At 37.3% G+C, this 21352-nt stretch overlaps 1 protein-coding gene across 1 annotated transcript; it reads left to right on the top strand.

Moving 5' to 3' along the window:
* Positions 1-1965: 1965 nt before the first annotated feature.
* Positions 1966-18183, top strand: LOC121421109 (ATP-dependent RNA helicase DDX54-like). Its single transcript, XM_041615747.1, has 17 exons — positions 1966-2126; positions 5178-5301; positions 6426-6496; positions 7426-7614; positions 8197-8384; positions 9047-9230; positions 9954-10085; positions 10291-10501; positions 10989-11129; positions 11755-11973; positions 12967-13040; positions 13638-13814; positions 14210-14361; positions 15153-15257; positions 15738-15845; positions 17078-17181; positions 17578-18183. Exons 1-17 carry the CDS (start codon positions 2019-2021, stop codon positions 17907-17909), a joined length of 2619 nt encoding a protein of 872 aa, XP_041471681.1. The 5' UTR covers positions 1966-2018; the 3' UTR covers positions 17910-18183.
* Positions 18184-21352: the final 3169 nt, after the last annotated feature.

The following is a 21352-nucleotide window of genomic DNA, read 5'->3' as shown; positions in this document are numbered from 1 at the left end:
GTCTTGGATTCGAATTTCGGCTTTAATAGAGATTAATGTTAGATTACATTTAGAAATTGATCTACTATGGGCTGCACTTAACACAGATGAGGTAAATTGGTCTCGGCAGGAAATAAATCCTCAAAAATTTACGTATAGCAGGGTAATGTAGGACCGCCTTCAGCACCTAACAAGATGGATTTTTCTGATCATATCTGCAATACAAATACCCTATTGATGTTTTTCCCCCTTTTTTATATATAAGATTTTTTTCTCAGTTTGGGGGCACCACAAGCAGGTAATGGTGATTAAAAGTTCCCGGCACTCTGGATGTGGCGTCCACTGAACTATTCAAATGCAGTGGTCGCGTCGCGTCTGGTCGGTGTGTGTGTGTGTGTGAGTGTGTGTGCAGTAGTGTAATTACGGGGGGAGGCACGTGCCCCCCCCCAATCAGCTGGCCCCCCAAAAAAGAGGGAAAGAAGAAAAAGGGAGAAAGGAAGAAAAACGTAGCGGGAAAGAAGAAGTTATTGTTCATTATAATTAAGATAATAAGTACGTTATGCTATATTACATAAGAATCTTTTTTCATAACTTTATGAAACATTATTTCCCCACGACAGGGCCTATGTCTTCATTGTTCTGGGTGCTCGCATTGTCTGTTTAACGAGATATATGATCCTGTACGTACTAAAACCTCCCATTTTCAAGTCAATATACATCAAATATATTTCCTCGCACCTCGAGTAGTGACATATACATCGTTTTCAAAGTGTCCCTTTTTCTAATCTGAATATCAAAAATTTGCTCGTTCTTCGCGCTCGCATCATTAGTGAAATACGTATGATCTTAGTAAATTACTGCAAACAAGCCTTAGAATGACCCTCTTCAGGTCTGAATTTCCTAAATGTTCAGTTCGCGCTTCGCGCTCGCAATATTTGATTTATGAGATGCGTATGACAATCATGATTATAATGACTACAAAGAGTGCTTCGTGTGTTTAGATATAATTCTAACAAAATCAGCACGCCCTGCTAAGCTTGGCACTCGCATTAGATGACTATGGTGAGATATGTATACTCTTTAAAAAATAGTCCTTAAAATATCCCTCTTTTGGTTCAATATATACAAAAATTTCAGCTCGCGTTGTTTGTTAAGCGAGACAGGTACGTATCATGATTACAAAAATTTGCTTATAATGTCCCTTTTATAATTAGGTCTGAATATAAACAAATTCCAGCTCGCGCTTCGCACTCGCATTATTTGACCAGTGACATACATATCTGTTTAATGGCACTGTTCTTAAAATGTCTTAGGTCAATGAACCTAGCAACTTAGCGCGCGAAGCGCGCTAAGTTGCTGTATAGGTCAATTTTTTTGCTAGTGCACCCCCAATGGCGTGATATACGTACGCCACTGTGTGTGTGTGTGTATTTGAGTTTTGTCAGACGTGTATCAATCAGATATGATAAATTACGTCAGGGACCGACCTTTAACGTCACCATCCGAATGACGTGACCAGGGCTCGAACCTCTGCATCAATTTGTAACCAGCTTGGATTACAGGCGCACGCCACAACGCCCAGGGGCCGATTGCACGAAAGGGTCTTTCCAAGGACCGTCTTTCGTGTCGCTCATCTTTTATGATACGCTATAAGCGGGGTGTTTCTGAAATTTATGATAAAGAATGAGATTCGTTAGCTTGCTTTTAAATAAAATTTTATACAATTTCATGATATATTACATCATTTTATAAACAAATATTTTGTTTATTTGAACGGAAAAATGAAATATGTTTGCAGATGATTTATTTAAAATGCGTTTCACATGGCGCATCATAAAAGATGGGCGACACGAAAGACGGACCTTGCAAAGATCCTTTCGTGCAATCGGCCCCAGTTGTCGGTCTCTGTCATATCCTCTGATGCTGCTAGAGGTGGCGCTAAACATATCACATCATCACAAGACAAGTAGCAAAAACTAGCATAGGCATTATATGTATTAGCAGCCGATATCACAGTCACACGTGTTGTATAGACAAGAATGGCAAAGAAGGGACATTTAAAGCGTAAAAGAAGTGAAAAAACTGACGGAACGCAAAATGATGGGATAGGAAGTGATGGAAATATTAATTCTGCATCACCCAAACGGGTAATATGTCATTATAAATTAGACATTTACTGTAGACATGCATGGTAGAGTTATCGTGAAGTTAAAATTTTCCTTGCTGTGTCCCACGTACAGTGATTGATGTAGGGTTTGTCTGACTCTTTTTTTTTAACCTACTTTACTTTAGTCTTTACTTTACACAAATGATGCTGTAAGTTAGGACTAAGCTTGTTCATCGATCAAAGTAGAGACGGCTATTCTTGTGTAAAACAAGTTTGACTAAGACTTTGCATGGCATGGTTTGATAATTAGGGGGCCTAACTTGTTAGACCCCCCCAAGAAAGCTTCGTTCGGTCCCTGTATGTTGGTTGTTCAGGCTTCAGCTGAACTCCGTTGGCTTCACTCACCAAATACAGAGACCGAAGTTCTAGCACGATCTGTACAGCGGACTCAATGGCCATATGTTTATGTACTAAGTTCGGATAAAACGTAGTCGTAGGTGAAGCTGCGCGACCAATTGAGGCGCACGGCCAATATTGGAGACTGTCTCCAATGTGGGAGATTATCTCCAATATCAGAGACTTTTGTAAAGAATTTGGGTATCCAATTTCAGAGACAGTTTCCAGTTTTGGAGACTAATTTCCTTTGTTTACATTTGCGGCAAAATGATTACCTTGGCAGCAAATAAAAATGTGATAAGCAGATTCCTCATGAAAATTTACACCTTTTCACCTTCTACTTAAAAAATTCTCAGTCTTATGTTTTGATAAGGATTTTTATTGTCATCCACACACAAAACGAATGGGCTTCTGACCTCAGCGAGACAAAATTTTGGGTGAAAAAATTATGCTTTTGTTGGTGTTGTTTCTTTTGTCCTTTTGCAAAGCAAGTCTCCAATGTGGGAGATTGTCTCCCCTATTGGAGAGAGTCTCCCATATTGGCCATGCGCCTCTACTGGCGACAGCCGAGGTATTAAAGTCACTGTTTTTGTCTCACCTGCATAGCAGAGTGAGACTATAGGCGCCGCTTTTCCGACGGCGGTGGCGGCGGCGGCGTCAACATCAAATCTTAACCTGAGGTTAAGTTTTTGAAATGACATCATAACTTAGAATGTATATGGACCTAGTTTATGAAACTTGGTTATAAGGTTAATCAAGTATTACTGAACATCCTATTAGAGTTCCATGTCACATGACTAAGGTCAAAGGTCATTTAGGGTCAATGAACTTAGACCATGTTGGGGGAATCAACATCAAAATCTTAACCTGAGGTTAAGTTTTTGAAATTTCATCATAACTTAGAAAGTATATGGACCTAGGTCATTAAACTTAGACATGAGGGCAATCAAGTATCACCAAACATCCTGCTTGAGTTTTACGTCACATGACCAAGGTCAAAGGTCATTTGGGGTCAATGAACTTTGGCTGATTTTGGGGTATCTATTTAATTACAATCAAAACTTTAAAAGTTTTTGGATCTGATTCATGAAAATTGGACATAATAGTAATCAAGTATCACTGCACATCCTGTGCAAGTTTCAGGTCACATGATCAAGGTCAAAGGTCATTTAGGGTCAATAAACTTTGGCCGAATAAGGGTATTTGTTGAATTACAATCATAACTTTGAAAGTATGTTGGTCTAGTTCATAAAACTTGGACATAAGAGTAATCAAGTATCACTGAGTATCCTTTGTTCATTTTAGGTCACATGGCAAAGGTCAAAGAACTTTGGCTATAATGGGGGTATCTGTTGAATTACCATCATAACTTTGCAAGTTTATTGATCTGACTTTTGAAACTTGGACATAAGAGTAATAATCAAGTATCACTGAATATCCTTTCCAAGTTTCAGGTCACATGATCAAGGTCAAAGGTCATGTGAGGTCAATGAATTTTTGCCACATTGGGGGTATTTGTTGAATTACCATCCTATCTCTGAAAGTGTATTGGTCTAGTTCATAAAGCGTGGAAATAAGAGTAACCAAGTATCACTGAACATCTTGTGCGAGTTATAGTAGTATTCAAAGTCAGCACTGCTGCTATGTTGAATCGCGTGATACAGGTGAGACGGCCAGAGGCAGTTCACTTGTTGTTCGTTTAACTTGATTTTCCCCCGTTTTTGGCAATTAATGCCAACAGGTAATAATATTTCGCATTTCGGTTGCATTAATTTTCAAAATTTGATTCATTTAAGACAAAAATTGAAGAGCCCAGACTGGGGGATTTTGCATTGTAAGTCCCCTTATGGTGGCTGCACAATAGCGAACCGTCTGTGTACGAAGAGAAATTAAAATGATAAAAAAATGTTAAAAAAGTTATCGAAACAGACAGCTGCCAGCTGTCTAGGTTTGATTTGGATTTTTTTTTAAATATTAATTTAGATCTAGATCTATTTTGATTTTTGAACAAGTTTCACCGTTTGATTTTGCTTCTTTCGTTGTAAATTTGGCATTAAATATTCAGTTTTTGATCAGTTGATATTTCCTTTTCTTTTCCCAATCCCAAGAACTCACCCCCTGACCTGAGTGACACTAAATTGTAAAAATAACAGAAAGAAATTAATAGGCATAAGACTAAGTGAAATCCGTCATGTGGAGGAAAAAATGCCAACTAATTTTCATTTACTTTATTTTTATACTTTTTATGTAGTAGGCCTTATGCACGCTAGACCAAAGGCAAAGCTTTTTACTCTGAAACTCTGTTTTATTGTTTGTTCTGCTGAATTCCGTTGGCTCCACTCACCAATTACAGAGACCGAAGTTCTAACTCGGTCTGTACAGGGACTCAATGGCCATATGTTTATGTATTTATTTTGGATAAACCAGGGAAGTGGGAGTTGCGTGACAGCCAAAGTAAGTCGCTGTTTTTTCCACAATGGTGAAGGTTTGAAATCCATTAGAATTTTTTTTAAATTTGTGGCGTCATATGCTAGCAGCTTCCCATGTATTGTGAATTGAAAAATTGAAATGGGTTTTGTTCCGGGGGGGGGGGGGCAGTCAGATGTATTGCTGTATCAAGATAGTAAACACTGATCTGTTTGCCAATTCCAGTTTAAAAAAAGTCAAGAAAATACCTTCTTGCTTCCATTTACAGATGAAAGTTTCAGCAGGATTTCCTACCATTGATGGGTATTCTTCGGATGCAGACATAGACACCAGGGCATTGGTTAAACAACAGAACAGGAAAAAGAAAAAGTCTGGAGGTTTCCAATCTATGGGTAAGGCTGTAGCACATAACACTGACAGATCCAAATCAGTTTTTCAGAAGCAGATTTTTCAATGTCAAGTCTACCCCATACACTAAAAAAGAGAGAAAAAAAAATCAACAAGCACCAACTGGTAAAATATCAACATTGAGTGTAAAGTAAGAAAGTTGTAATATTTTTGGCATTACCATTGTTGCATGTTACTGCGATTCAGTGTAGAGCTTCCTTATTGTCGAATTTGCAAAAAAATTCAAATATTTTGTATTTCGTATAATGAAATTAAAAACGTATAGTGAGTGTGTGACATCAGTGGCTCTCTCAACTGATGTGTGAAAATAAGCAAAACCTAAAAATATCACACAACTTTCTGAAATAAAATTTTCAGCACTATGCTTGTTTGATTTTTATTTTTGAATTCAATCTATTTTTTGGGGGGTGGACTTGACCTCTGAGAAGAACAACTAGTCCATAATGGAGGAGAAATTATTGATTTTAAGAACTAGGCCAACCAACCTTCAGGCCTTACATCATGCATGACTTTATGTATATATATATATATATACCATCAATTGTTAGGTTTTTGGATGTGCTAAATTGGTGAGCTTGTTTTAGCAGCACAGCTGATGACAGATGGGCTGGCTTGCATGCTTCATGCACTATGCCAGATGATGTTGATGCCAATGTTGTACAGTAGTATACTTTGATAAAAGTATATGTACAGTAAAGAATTTGGATTCTTCAATTTGATTAGCATGTTGGGTCATCTGGGAAAAGATCTTATCAAAGTCCTGTAGAGTTCAAAGTAAAAGACATTTTGTATCTAGCAATCATAAAGAAATTCATCTTGGAAATCATGCTATACCAGGATAGTTATTCCATGTGCATAATGATTGTACCAATTGTGTATTTCTTTCATCAGAAAAAGACCTATTTTTATCTGTGTATGTTGTCTCAAATCCTGCTTGAAAACTTGTAATAAATAGCCCTATGTATCAGGTATCTATTGTATTTTCGAGCTCTACAGAGTGGACATAAACACTCGATAAGTTGTATTATTTTGTGACAGAATGTTAACTGTCCTTTAAAATCCTATTTAATTACTCTTTCATTCACCTCTCTATTGTTCTCTCCAATAGGTCTTAGCCATGCGGTTTTTAAAGGTATCATGAAGAAAGGATATAAAATCCCTACACCTATACAACGAAAAGTGAGTATGTCACTGAGTCTTTACAACACTCTTATCAGCAAGCTCAAAAATATCTTACTGACATTCCTTGAATTTATGTATAAATTCCTAGTCTTTAATGGATCGTCTTAGACAGATTGTCATTTGCAAATGTATTTTCAGCTGCTTAAAATGGTGTGTGGCATCTCAGTTATCAAGGAAGGTTAAGACATTGGTTAACATTAAAAATGTGTTGTTTAGAAACATCCTTAAGTTTGATATCTGTTTTATTTCATATTATTCATATTGAAAAAAAAGAAAATACCCAGGAAGAAAAAAAAATCAAATTCATGCAGACCCTTTCAAGATATACAATGTAGATCTGTAATAACTGAACTTATGATACTGGAGAGTCAAATTTTAAGAAATGTAGTATATGAAATAAAATTGGGATGATGTTACTTGTCACTTTACTTTATTTCTAAACACTAAAAAATGATTTTCAGGTGCAATTTTGTTAGGGTTTCACTTTTACAACACATTCCAGAAACAGGTAACAAATGTGATCTTACAGATCAAATGTTGTAGAGGCAAATCGATGTTAACCATTGCTTTTAAGTGTACTGTCATTGCCTTTAAACAAGTCTTCAAAACACTGCTTTCCCAAGCAATATAAATTATGTGAACATCTTGTCAGTTATAAAAGCAGGAAGGGACTCTGATATCCAGACACTATATAGATAATTATTAATTTGTCAGCTGAGTTATCTCAATGCACATGCATCAAATAGTACAAATAATTCTGAAAGCTTATGCATTTTAATATTGTCTCGCATAAAATATCTATGCAAAGTTCTTGAAATTTCTGCCTTGTCCACACAAGCAACTCTGTCTGGATGTGCAACAACTGGATATACATACATAAAGTTTTGTAATGCTAGTGAATGTATAATTTGACTCTTGTGTTCCAGTGCATACCGATTATCATGGAAGGACAAGATGTTGTGGGAATGGCACGAACAGGGAGTGGTAAGACGGCAGCCTTTCTCCTTCCCATGCTGGAGCGACTCCAGAGACGATCGGCCCAGTCTGGTGCTAGAGCTCTGATCCTGTCACCCACCAGGGAGCTGGCTCTGCAAACACTGAAATTCACCAAGGAGGTAAGCATTTCATGAAAACCTGCATTTAGTGAAGTTTGATTTCTTGAATTTGTGGGCCATCAATCAAGTTGCTTTCTTTTCCCTGTTTTTTCTATTTTATCAAATTTTCTTTGAGATCAATGTCTGTTGCTTTACAAAATGGATTATTTTGAACCAGGACTAAATATAGCCACCCATCCATTATCTCCTATTAACAGAGACAGGTCCTATGGCGAAGAAAAGGAAAGACCAAATTATGATTATTTTAAATATAAAGAACTTAATAGGTCATTGAAAAACCTTTTTTAATTGCTTGAATTTTGCCTAAAATCTGAAAGCTATGTCATATATATCTAATTGTAATACCTTTCTCTCAAGAAGTTCCAGAGCAAATGTAACAAAAGAATATGTGTTCCTTTTCTGTTTGTCATTATGGTTGTAGATGTGTATGAATGATTAATACCAGTATATTGACATTAAATATTTTTTTTAATTTTTCATCTATAAATTCAACATCACATTGATTTTGTTAAAATTTTTATCATAATATGTTATTCAAATGTTGAAATCTAATCAGGTGTGGTAATTCATTCATTCAAACAGCTATCTCGTTACATGGATCTGAGGTCAGAGGTCATCCTTGGAGGTGACCGGATGGATGACCAGTTTGCAGCCCTTCATGAGAACCCTGACATCCTGATTGCTACCCCTGGTCGTCTTCTTCACGTCCTGGTTGAGATGGACCTCAAGCTCATGCAAGTGGAGTATGTGGTCTTTGATGAGGCAGACAGGTAAGGTTCCAGAGCTGCCAATTAGTAGGCTTTTTACCCTATTAAGTTAGATTTTATGGGGAAAGTGACACTGAATATGAATTTTCCTCTAGCCATATGATTTTTGAAACTTGTAAGAATGATGATTTTTGTTAGTTTTTTTTTTAATTTTAAAGAAAATTAGGATTTTAGGCTTGAAAATTGGATAAAAATAAATACAGAATAGGATTTTTCCTAATAGAGTTCTAGTAAACATCTAGTGTTCTTTTATTCTATTAAAGTTAGTGTTTAGTCAGCTGGCATGAGGAATTGATTGTTATTTGCTGATTCCAGACTTTGTAAAAAGCATTAGAAATACCTGTAACAGAGACATCATTTTGGAAAGCAAACTTGGTGTACCAGTGAGAAATCTTTGACCAAGCTCATTAGCTTCAGGGCAACGTTGTCAGGGCAGGGAAAGTAAGATTTACCGTAAGACTTAACCATATAAAGCTATTTACAGTGGCATTACATTGCATCTGCTACTCATGGTTTGACCATGTATGATTTATATCCATATATTTCCCTTAAAAGCTGAACCCCACTGACTTAAAAAAAGGCCCCTTGAGCACTTACTTCATAAATTTAGCAATTGGATATTAGAAAGCTATGTACAGACAAAGTTTATATCCTATTTTGACCAGGTTGTTTGAAATGGGATTTGCTGAGCAGTTGAACGAGATACTATCCAGGCTACCAGACAATCGTCAGACCTTGCTCTTCTCTGCCACCCTTCCGAAGAGTCTGGTGGAATTTGCCAGTGCTGGTCTGAGTGAACCAGTGTTGGTCAGATTAGATGTAGAATCAAAGATTAGTGATCAGCTAAAGGTATGTGTCTCTGAGTATTTTTTGGAAGGGGGGGGGGGGTGAGATGACACTTCATTTTAGCCACCCTGCCTAAGAGTATGGTAGAATTTGCCAGTGCAGGTTTGAGTGAACCAGTGTTTAGATTAGATTAGATGTAGAATCAAAGATCAGCAATCAGTTAAGGGTATGTGTTTCTGAGGATTTTTTTTAAAGGGGTGGAGGAGGTTAATAGATATAGTAAGATGCTATTTTTATGTTTTAAAAGGAATTCCTTTCTCCTCTTTCTATTGATACAGGTATAGATCCAACTTCATACTTGTGATTTGGTACTTTTTGCTGTTCCTTTTCGTATTACTCTAATCCAAACAAATTTTGGAAATTACATATGATTACAAAATCAAATTAATAGCATATTGCATCTTTCATGCTTAAGTTTTATTTCAAGGCAGTCATATGATAGTGGATTGAATAATTGCATTCAGACCTAATGAACGCTATTATTTCAGTTCTTTGGAATAATCTTCCCCTGGTTTTCTGAGAATATACTTCTGTTGACTTATTAAACGTTGCCTGAAGACTCACCTATTTAATGCTCCCTATTCTTTAGCATCATCATTGGTTTCTTTATTCCTTTCTCTGTCTCTCTTCCTTCGTTCATTGCGCCTTTAGCATTCTGCAAAGAGAATCTAGTGCAGTATGTAAATCATATGTATTATCATTTAAGGAAAATGATTCTCTCAACAGAATATGTTTCTATACACGCGGGATAATGACAAGACAGCAGTGTTGTTGCACCTTTTACGTTCTGTCATCCAGCCCAATCAGTTGACAGTTGTCTTCTTGGCTACAAGGCATCATGTAGAATATGTCAGGGAGGTAAGTTCCTTAAAGCCTAGCTTTATTATTGGTTAATCCCCCAAAAGTGTAAACTATGTCACTATTCTAATTCCAATTTCCAAAACTAGTGAATATACTTGTGTCATTTACCAAAGCCATTCAGTGTTTTAATTGTGATGTCTTCTTCCTGCTTTCTTTCCATAATTTTGTTATTCCTTTCTCAAACATGTATTCTCTCTCATAGTTGCTAGATCAGGCAGGCATCAGCTGCACCTACATATACAGTGCCCTGGACCAGGCTGCAAGGAAGATCAACGTTGCCAAGTTCACCCACAAGAAGACTCATATCCTCCTTGTAACAGACATTGCTGCCCGAGGTATTGACATCCCTATGCTTGATGTTGTCATCAATTTCCACTTCCCAGGCAAACCAAAGCTATTTGTTCATAGAGTCGGTAAGTATGTTAAACATAATTTGAAGTGCAAACAAAGGTGACAACTGCAGCTATAATTTTTTTTTCAAAACGATGACAATTTGTAATTTGATAACCATGTTTATCAAGTTGTCATACTCTACTCATAACAAACCTGTGGACATTCTTATCTTCCATCGGCCCCATAAAAATGTCAAAGACACTCCTGTAGACCTTTGTCTAAACCTATTGACATTGTTATCCTCCTTAGGTAGCGTTGCCAGAGCATGAAGGACCAATACAGCCATCTCCCTGGTAACTCCTGATTTATTCTCAAATCCTATAGTCATATGTCTATGGCAATCCTGTTGACATTCTTATACTCCCTAGGTCATGTGCTAGAGCAGGAAGGACCAGAATAGCTTATTCCCTGGTAGTTCCTGATGAACTCCCTATATCTCATAGTCAATTATCAAAGGTATTTCTGTAGACCTTTATCCAAATTTTTTGATATTTTTATCCTTCTTAGGTCGTGTTGCCAGAGCAGGAAGGACTGGTACAGCCTACTCCCTTGTAGCTCCTGATGAAGTACCATACCTCATAGACCTTCATCTGTTCCTGGGCAAGGATATTGCACTCTTCAAGAAGGATGATAAGATTTCTGGAGAAGGTATTTTCAAGTTATGAAGTCAAATATTATGTTCCTGTAAATAGGTTAAAAGTTGTCTCTGCTAACACATTGACAATAAACATTGCATACTTAGGTTGATTATTCACCCCCCAAAAGAACTGATTAATTATTCTTTCTAGGAATGAAAATATTTCTGAATGTCATGCTGAAAATATCCAAAAATTTGTCTTTTAGTTGTCATTTCATTTAATTAAAATTTATTAATAGACAAGTGTTGAATTCTTGCTTCAGAGACTACTCTGAACATCCAAGAGATTGTGTTTCAGTTCAAAAATGCAAATGTGCCCTAACCGAGTCATATTAACCTATAAGCAGTGATGCCGCTTGTTCTTTTTTGACAGATTTTATACTGTTTAATTACAATACTGCAGGTTTCATGTAAAATTACTATTTCTTATATCCCCCAAATTGTAATATACACATGTCTATCACAGAACAATTGAAAATACTGTTTTTCATCCCTAAATCTTTGAATTCATCCCCCAAAATACTGCAGTTCTTTTTACTAAGTTGACATCCCATTCCCTGTATATTCCATGTTCTTATCTGAGTTATATTTCAAATGATTTTTCAACCTTGTAATGGCAATGTTTCCATTCCTCAGACACTGGGAAGCTTGGTCGAGTTCCTCAGTCGGTGGTCGACGACGAGGAAAGCCTTTTGAGGAACTATCACAAGATGAGCACCGACCTGGCAGGTCTGAAGAGGCCCGCATCCAATGCCATGAAGAATTTTCTAAGGTCGCGACCTTTGCCCTCTCCCGCTAGTGTCAAGAGGTCAAAAGAGATTGACCCCATAGATATAGCATATCACCCCATGTATGGTAAGGAAAATAATGATTACAATAATAATACCATTTGTAGGATATTTCAAAGCGCGCAGGTGGGCTGACTAACTAGTGAAATAAGAACAATGAATCCATGTATGAAAAAAAACGAGTAGGATTTACTTATAGGGGGTAGAAGGAGGAAGGAGGAGGCAGAGAAGGAGGAGAGAGAGGGGGGGGGGAGGAGCAAAAGGAGGGAGGAGGAGCAGCAGAATTAGGAGGGGAGGAGGTAGGAGGGAAAGAAAGGGATAACAATATATGTGAGGGAGGACAGAGGTGTCCAAAGTGCTTTGGGGTATTATCTCAATTAAAGATCTCATCCCTCTGCATTTAGTGTGAAGAGGTCATCAGCAGGAAGAATGATTACGTGGAATGTTCAGTCGATATTAAATTAATTATCACCCGTATCAGACATCTGAGCTGGTCATTTACAAAACCGTATTGCCCTAGATTCATAAATATCGGGAAGGGATAGGTATATTATTTGTATTTTCCTCGGTCTCAATGCGCATATTTACTTTGCATGCAGAGACGACGCAAAATATATCTTTGTATTTTCCCTGGTCTCACATCCGGGCATTTGAGGATGCGTATAAAGAGATACGCTTCATAAGGATCTGCGCGCCAACAATATATGTCATAATAAAGACATCACTGGATCCAAGCGCTTGCAAGTACGTCATAATGGTGAAGTGCAGAGCCTAGACCCTTATATTAACAAGACACAATATAACTATTTTAAAAAGAAATATCACCATTATCACGATTTTTGCTCTAGATATCTGATTTGGATGATAATAAAAATATTGACTGGCTCTTCTTTCGGGGAACATCAAATATATTGCCCTTAAAAGACCCATATTGCCCTCGTGTAAAGACTCGGGCCAATATGATTCTTTTGCTGGCAATATATTTGATGTTCCCCTCAAGGCCAGTCAATATTATATAAATATATCGATGAAATAATGAGGTGTGTTTTGACTTCAACAGGAATTCAAGACAGTGATCAAGAAAACACAAGAGTGCAGCTTGTTGATGAGATCAAGAGCTACAAGCCACACTCTGTAAGTACCTAAGTGTACATGGTATTCCCTTCAGCAGAGGGATCCATACAATTTATAACATAGCAATAAGTCAATTCGCAGTTAAACTCATGATCTGCTCTTTTTTTTAATGAACTTTCCCATTTTTCATGAGAATGAGCATTAACACTTACAAATGAAGAAATTTCTTAAGCTTTCTCAACATAGTGTCGTTTTGTGCACAAGTAACTAACTATTGCCATGCATGTATGTGCCACCTGCATTGCACATTTTGGACTGGCCTTTGTACTCTAACACTAATTTTGCTCCATGGCTGAGATGGAGGTTCAAATCTAAATGCTAGTTTAAGTTCTGATAATTTTCAACTATCTTGTGTAACTCATAGTGCTTTCTTATGTCACCAAATGTAGTTAAAAATGTGCACTGATACATTCATGAATCAGAACTCACTGTGGCCTGCCTTGTTGGTAACATATAATCCTATTGAGGAATTTTAAATCTATGAATTCCTCTATTGCGTTATATTCTACTCCAGAACATCGACATATACATGTAGTATGAATTGATATGTTGTAATGATTCAGTGTCATTGCCTCTTGTGTGAATCAATTTTAATAGACAATCTTTGAGATCAACTCCACTGCTAAGAACATAGCTCATGGCATCATGCAATCCAAGAGGAAACTACATAACAAAGTGATCAACAGGAATATACTGAGACTGGAGGAGAGAAAGAAAGATGAGCAAGCTATGAAAAGAGTCGCCATGGAAACGGAAGAAGATGGAGATGCTGATGTATGTACATTACGGTCCATACCATTAATAATTATTTTGTTGGATAAGGTGTACAATTTTGCAAGCCAATTAAAGTGAGTGTCTGTGGCATTTTGCCCATAGCAAGACATATACTCATTAAATATGTATATTTTGTAGGCACATAAATATGATCTATCCATGGTCAGAATTTCTAAAAAATAGTCTCTGTCTCTATTACTCAAGGCTAGCCATGCATCATTAATATCTTATGTATGTATTTATTTTCCACCAATCTATAAAACAAATGATACACAGTTTTGTTTGTGCATTGGTAGGACTAGTGAGCATGTGACAACTATGGAAACTGGTGTTAACCCTCAGGCCCAAAACACCTTCAAACGCAAAAACCGAGTTGCCTTTCTGTTTTATCTTAGAATGCATTCTCAGTTGTAATCAGCTCAGCTGGCAAGAAGAAGAACAAGAAGGATGGAGCATCTCAGAGGTCATTGCCCTTTACACAGAGTGCTGTCAGAGATGAGAATGTATTCATTTCATACACAGCACCAGACAAACAGATAGAACAAGGGTAGGTATAATACAAAGAAGTATATATATATATACCTATTAGTGAAATTGTGTCACTAGTAACAAAAGCGTATCCAGTACGAACTATGAAAAATAAATGTATGGGCCCATGCACAAGCACATAGGCGGCGGAAGCGGGGGGGGGGGGGGGGGACAGGGGGGACGTGTCCCCCCCTAAATTTGTTGTTGATGACTTTTTTTTTTTTTTTTTTTCGCTTGTCAATTTATTTTCCTATGTCCCCCCTTAAAATTTTTGGGTTGAAAACCTTTTTTTTTTTTTTTTTGCTTGTCAAAATTTTTTGGGTTGTCCCCTCCTAAAATTTGTGGCTTCCTCCGCCAATGCACAAGCATAGGGCCCATAAAATGCTTTGAAGTATCTGATGCTAGATATGTGCCTGAGTAACGTATCAAATTAAACATCAATTTAAAAAAGTATACTAACTAGTGATATTGGTCACATAAGACATTCATTGATGTATCTAAGCGTTGGGGACTTTTCCAGCCAGTCGCTAAGTAAGGTGCTCACAATGCTTAGCAATCTATTGTGAAAACTCTTTTGTTATAATGGTAACAACAATAACTTGCTCTTCATGATTTTCACTAAAAACTTATTTCAAAGCTCTCATACAAGAAAAGAATGCTTAGGGAATAAAAATTAAAGTATTAAATATGAGATGATGAATAATGTATCAATTTGTATCAATTTGATACCTGTTCATATTTTGTCAATTTTAGTTTTTATGTAAAACAGTATTTGTCTCCCTTTTCCATTTTTGTGGTAAAATGATACAGGTTGAGCATAGAAAGTAACTTTGAGCAGCAAGCAGCGGGAGCAGTCTTAGATTTTACACAAGATGAATCCAAAGAAATGAGAAAACAACAACAAAGAAAAAAATGGTGAGGATAGTTATTGTATTCTAAAACTGAAAATTGGTGGTAATGTTTACCTGATTGCTAACAAAGCATGAATGCTTGTAATGAAACAGTCAGCGGACCAAAGGCTTAAGGTCCTCGCTGAGGGACACATGTAAAGAGGTCACCAAGTGGAAATTAACCCTGGGGCACTAGAATCCGTGATCCCCGCTTTGCCGACATGGCTATCAAGTCTCTTGATATAGGACTTATGTTCAATTTTTAAATTAATAGAGAAAAAAAATAATAAGGATGAGAGACTTGCTCTATAAAGATGGAAAACTCCTCTTCTTACTTCTGAAAGTATATTTACATTCAATATTTTGGAGGTTTATTCTCTATTCCTATTGTCATTTTGGCTCTTGTTCTCTCCCCCTCTCCCACTCTTCCCCTTCTCCTCCTTTCCTATTTCATTTACTGTAGAGATGTATGAATGTTATATAACTCTTTTCTTTTTCAACCAAGGGAGAGGAAAAAGAAGAAGTTTGTTGGAGATGGAGGGAAGGACGGCAAGCAGAAGAAGATTATGACGGAGAGTGGAAAATACATCTCGGCATCTTACAAGAAAAACATGTATCCTTTACAACTCAGGTTTGATTTACACTCTGGGTTGAAGTTGTGGTTAAACTACTGTATGGAGAGCCAATTGTGACACAGTTCTCGAACAATATGTTCAATTAGCAAGATTATGGAGCGTCATGGCCCAGTGGATTAGTCTCTGGAGTTTTAAATGAAATGCAGGAGCCAGCTATCATAAGTAACATGCTTGAAAGAATAGCAGTTGTATTTGAGATGAATATTCCCGAACGTTTGGAAGATCTGTCTTTACACCAAGTCTATCAGTCTGTCTTGCCATGCTACGGAACCAGCAGGTGAATTGCACAAATGGGTGATGGGGTGTGCTGCATGTTGCCTTCTGATGAAGCTCTGTCGAGTGCTTGGACTTCCATAGTGTCAGTAAGGTATGAGGAGTCTCCTCAATTATCTTAACAGACAAAATAATCATCTCAATGTTTCTCCAAGGGATACCCCTGCTCCCGCTCCTAGCTCCCATCCCCTGTCTCTACTTGAAGGGCATGACAGCCACTTCCACCCCAATAGGTGTGACTGGTATGAAGCATGGTTACAAGGCACCCTGTAGAGATTGTTGGTGGGGTCCTGAACTTTTGTGACCCCGAGCTGTATATGGATCCCAGCTTTCTTTCCAGGGTGCTGGCCCACAGCCCCCCATACACAAAGGGGGATGGGTGCTGGAGGCTTGCGATAGGAATTCACCCTCAACACACTAGTCAGTATACAGAGAAACAGTGGGAGCGCTTTGTTGCGCTGCTCCAAAGCCCCTTAGTTGTAGGATAAAGTGAGATTGGCTTCGACTTTTCGGTCAACTCCCAGTGGTGGCCTGTCCAGGAGGTGCTCTTTTTGAGACTCCTTGGTCTTTATCAGTTGATTGCTATGTTGTTGGTTGGCAGCAACTGTCCCATATCTTTGGGGATCCACAACTACATCCTGTGCTTCTCCACAGCTACACTGGAAATGATTCGCACTTGTCATTTTCTGCTACATTCATACAGTACACATATTGATTGTTTGATATGCACAAATATGTACAGATCATTAGCATCAACAGGCAAGCTGAATTATTCTTGCTGTTGGCCTGAGTTCAAACAGCTGAAGAAATTATGAATGTGAATTAAATCAAATTGACTGGATTATATTATCATTGCATGTTGATTATTTTATAGAATTGCCCTTCTATGAAATGGAAATCTGTTCATTGACCCTTGACTCTATTGTGATACTATCAGATACAAAGAATGGTTACAGAAGAGTAAGGCAGACTCACGGGATCACCATCACTCTGACAGTGAGGGTGAGGACGGTGAGAGTGGCAGGTCGGGTTTCAACAAAGGTAAGGACATTTCATCATTTTATGAATTTACAGTAGTTGAACTTTGGAGTCTGGAGATGTTGAAATCTCATTCTAAATTCCCTCTGGGGATGCGAAAAGGTGTTCGGAATAAAAAAAAACTGTTTGCGATGATGTGTGGTGATATTCTAGGTAGTGATTAAAGGTGTGTACATTCAATTTTGAAAATCATCTGGGATATTACCAGTACCATTAGAAGAAATGAATTTCCTGATATCAACTTTATTTTAGAAGTTTTAAAATATAAGACTTGGAATCATGTTATAAAGTGTTTTGTCCGTAGTATTCACCGACTGACTCTGATCAATTTGAAAGCAAATATTCGTGTGGGTAAATTGAGTGCTGTATAAAACAAATTTGTATCTTTTTTACTTTTAGGAGGCATCACAGGGAACAGAATCCGCTATGGTTCCAAGCGAGGGGGCAAGCACTCGGGTACAAGGAGGAGAGGTCGTCATGAAGACACCGGCACAGAGCAAGGTCAGGGGTCAAAGGGTCGTCTTGGGGGTGAACTCCGGAGGAAAGAAGAGATCCTGAAGCAGAGGAAGATCAAGGGGCGCAAACAGGAGCAGAGTAGACCCAGGGCACAGCGACAAGGGGGGCGTGGTGGTGGTAAGGGTAGGGGGAGGGGTGGAGGTAGGGGCGGAGGTGGTAGGGGTGGATTTGGGCGTGGCGGTGGTAGGGGAGGCCGTGGCAAAGGCAGGAGGTGACGATAGACGATATTTCATAGCTTACTTGTCTTCCTTACGGGATGTTGCAAGAGACTTAAGTTCAATTCCAAATCAAGCGGAAGTCCCCAAATCAAGTGTAATAAAGCATTGCAATCAAGTTTGCTATTTGCTATTGAACGTGAAAATAAGTAGGAATTTATGTTCAGTCTTAAGACTAATAGATGCTTGATTTCGTAATAAATGTAAGTTTCTTTTAATGCTCTATTTGATATGCCTAGAGAGGACACTGAGAATATCAAGTTCCTTTTAATCATCAAATCTACTTTTCTCTTGCAAAAATCTTTGTTAAATCAAGTGTAAAGACAATGTTTATTTATAGTGGATGGTGCTTTTGAAAGGTAACTGCATCGTCAACTAGAATGAAAATGACTACATATACTGATTTAAGATTTAAGATTTTATTTAAAGGTTACATTTTTTAAAAGAATTGTTCAGAAATGTCTGAAATGTGGTAGAAATAAGCATAGAGTATTATGCAAGTATACTCTTAAGAGTTATACTCCGAAAGTTATCCATGTGTAAAATCAGTTTTATATCTCAATGTGGCATGTATGCAAAGTTTTGTGTACTGCTATATCTGGGAAATCTTAGAGTTGTTGTCTGTAATATTCCATAGAATGGACACTTTTTCTTTCTAAGATTCGTTGAAGAGCTGCCAACCTTTGAAAACACAAATCAGTACTCTATTACTCTGATTGACCCTCTTCAATATTTCAGAATCAAATTTTGCCGTGAAGCAGTGTGATTTGCTAGCAATTTTAGTTCTTTCAAAATTATATTGAATGGACATGTATGAATTAAAGAACAACGCAAGTCCATGACAAATCGTTTCAAGTACATTAAAATGAAATAAAAAAAATTGATTACAGTGTTTGTTCGACAACAATTTGATCAGCTTTTCATTCATATTTGGCACTTCCGGGTGCAAATCACTCAAGATAATCCTTAAGTACAACACATATCTGGCTAAGAGAGGGATTAGGGATGGTCTTAGACATGTATCTATATACTAAATAAGTACCCAGGACTGTTGCTCCCTGCTAGAACTTATGCTGCTAAGCTGCACTTAAGCAATTTTATTTGCAAGTTTATGTCGTTTGCTCCACCATGTGCATGAACAGAGAGTGCATTCTGCATACACTTCTCCTTTCATAGACGATGCAATGCAGCTCGATTTCTGTGAAAACTCTTCCTTAAATTTCGGCTTACGATGCTATGCAGGTTTTGTCTTGGCTAATTTAGATGACATTTTCTTCATCAATGGTCATTGCATGACTTCCTACTTAAATCCAAAATCCATTGTCACAATCAATTCAACCCTTGCGTATGTGTGTAACCGAAATCACCTTTGAACTTTGCTCACCAGGTTCTTTCACAAAAATATATTGCGTTTTCAACACATTCTCACGTGCACTAAATCCTCAGTCTACTCACGTTTTCACAATCTCTGCCCTCGATCATCAGACAAACTTAATTAGAAATAAAATAAAAGTCAACTTAATTTGAAATTACCTTCAAATCTTGATCTCGGCCTTTATTAACACAAAACTGGAGCAATGGTTACTCAAATATCTGCTCCCAAACAATTATCTTCTGACTTAGGTGCGAAACAATTCAGGAGCCAAACTACAGCTGCTCCTCACAGTACATGAGCTAAACAACAACTGCACCCATCGAGGGCCAAACTTCAACTACCTAACCCCCTCCTACAAGTGCAAGAATGTAGGGGAATCCCTAAACACATGAGTGCACAAGGCACTCTTAACACAAGATTCACACATGTAATGTACACATAGAGACTGCACTACTGTGCCCGGGGAAGATGGGGATAGTAGGAGAGAGAGAGAGAAGATAACAGAGGTAGTTTACTACCAGACTCTAAAAAGGCAGTTTTGTTACATTTGTTACATATGGTTGTATAACATGTGTATGGATTTACAAATCTCTTTTGTTTGTTCTTTGGAACAAATACTGAATTTTGTAATCGTTGGTAGCTCTGTCTATGACATTGCAGAGACAACATTATTTAAATAGTCAGATTACATTACAAGCTTAAAGGGGAATCCTACCCAAATAAAGACTCGTTTTTATAAGAAAAAGAAAAATCAGACAAGTTAATAGGTGAAAGTTTGAACAATATTGGACAAACAACAAGAAAGTTATGAATTTTTAAAAGTTGTAAATATTGGTAATCACTATACCCATGGAGACTTCAAATTGGCCGCATATGGGATGTTATAGAGATGGTCCTGTTCACAGATAGGGTCCACTTTAGACTTTTTTCTATTTAGAGGCCCCATGCCAAAAAAATAAATGAGTTGGAGAATAACTATTATTGTTATTAGTTACATACCAATTGGTCCTACCTCCACTAGCTTAACCGGATTCATTCTCTGTTTCCTTTGGGTGGAAAAATATTCAAACGTGACCAAAGTGATCACTTATGGTGTCAACCTCAAAAAATGGAATTTAATGTTTAAAGCTGCCAAATTAATACTGATTAGTGCATCAGTATCAGTTGGTTCTTTTTGTTGAGAGTATTAGTTGTCCTTGAATATCATATATATTTCATATAAACAGGAACCTCTGAAATATGAATTTTAGGCCAATGAAATTTAGTGGCAGGACGTGACATTTTCCGTTCACATTTGAGTGTTATCAAGTCCCTGACCTATAAAAAAAAATTGAAATTAAATTGTTTCATTAACCATGCAAAAATGTTACATAGAACATAGAGATTTAATGTCCCGAAAATCATTGTCCAATGATTAACATTGACAAAGCTGTGCAGGACTTGATCTTTGTTCACAGTTTCCTGTTTACAATTTTGTCACGTCCTGCCATTTTGGCCCGGAGCCTGTTCGTGATAATGCTCGACAATGGATCCATCTGTTATTATTCATGATAAGCACAATTCCTAAGTCTACACAGTTAGGTGTAACTTTATAGGAAATATGCTTGAATGCATTCACAGTACTAGATCTAATTTTTCTGTTCACACGTGTCACGTCCTGCCACATCTGTCATGTCCTTCCCATCTTATGCCTGTATCTACTAGAAAAATATCAGTCTATCATTGCAATTTTAGTATGTTTGCAGTTACTGCATTGGTAAAATGATGGAATATGTACTTTTAACTTTGTGTTCATTACTTCTGTAAAATATGGAAAAAAATGTATTTGAAGTGGCAGGACGTGACAAAACAAATGTGAACAGAAATTTATCCACGTTTTGATATGCTTCTCTTTATTATTTTTATTTTTTCCTGATTATTTGCAAACATTCTTTGTTTTAATGTTGGTCTTCTGTTTTAGATACATTTTCAATAAATGCAATTGCTCTATTTTATTACCTTTAACATAACTTATTGTGCTTATACAGTGCCTATGGGGCTTGTGAACAAAAATTAATTTGAACACTAC

The sequence above is a fragment of the Lytechinus variegatus genome, chromosome 1, assembly GCF_018143015.1.
Source record: "Lytechinus variegatus isolate NC3 chromosome 1, Lvar_3.0, whole genome shotgun sequence".
In the NCBI taxonomy this organism is placed as follows: domain Eukaryota; kingdom Metazoa; phylum Echinodermata; class Echinoidea; order Temnopleuroida; family Toxopneustidae; genus Lytechinus; species Lytechinus variegatus.
This window is presented reverse-complemented; position numbering and strand designations above follow the sequence as displayed.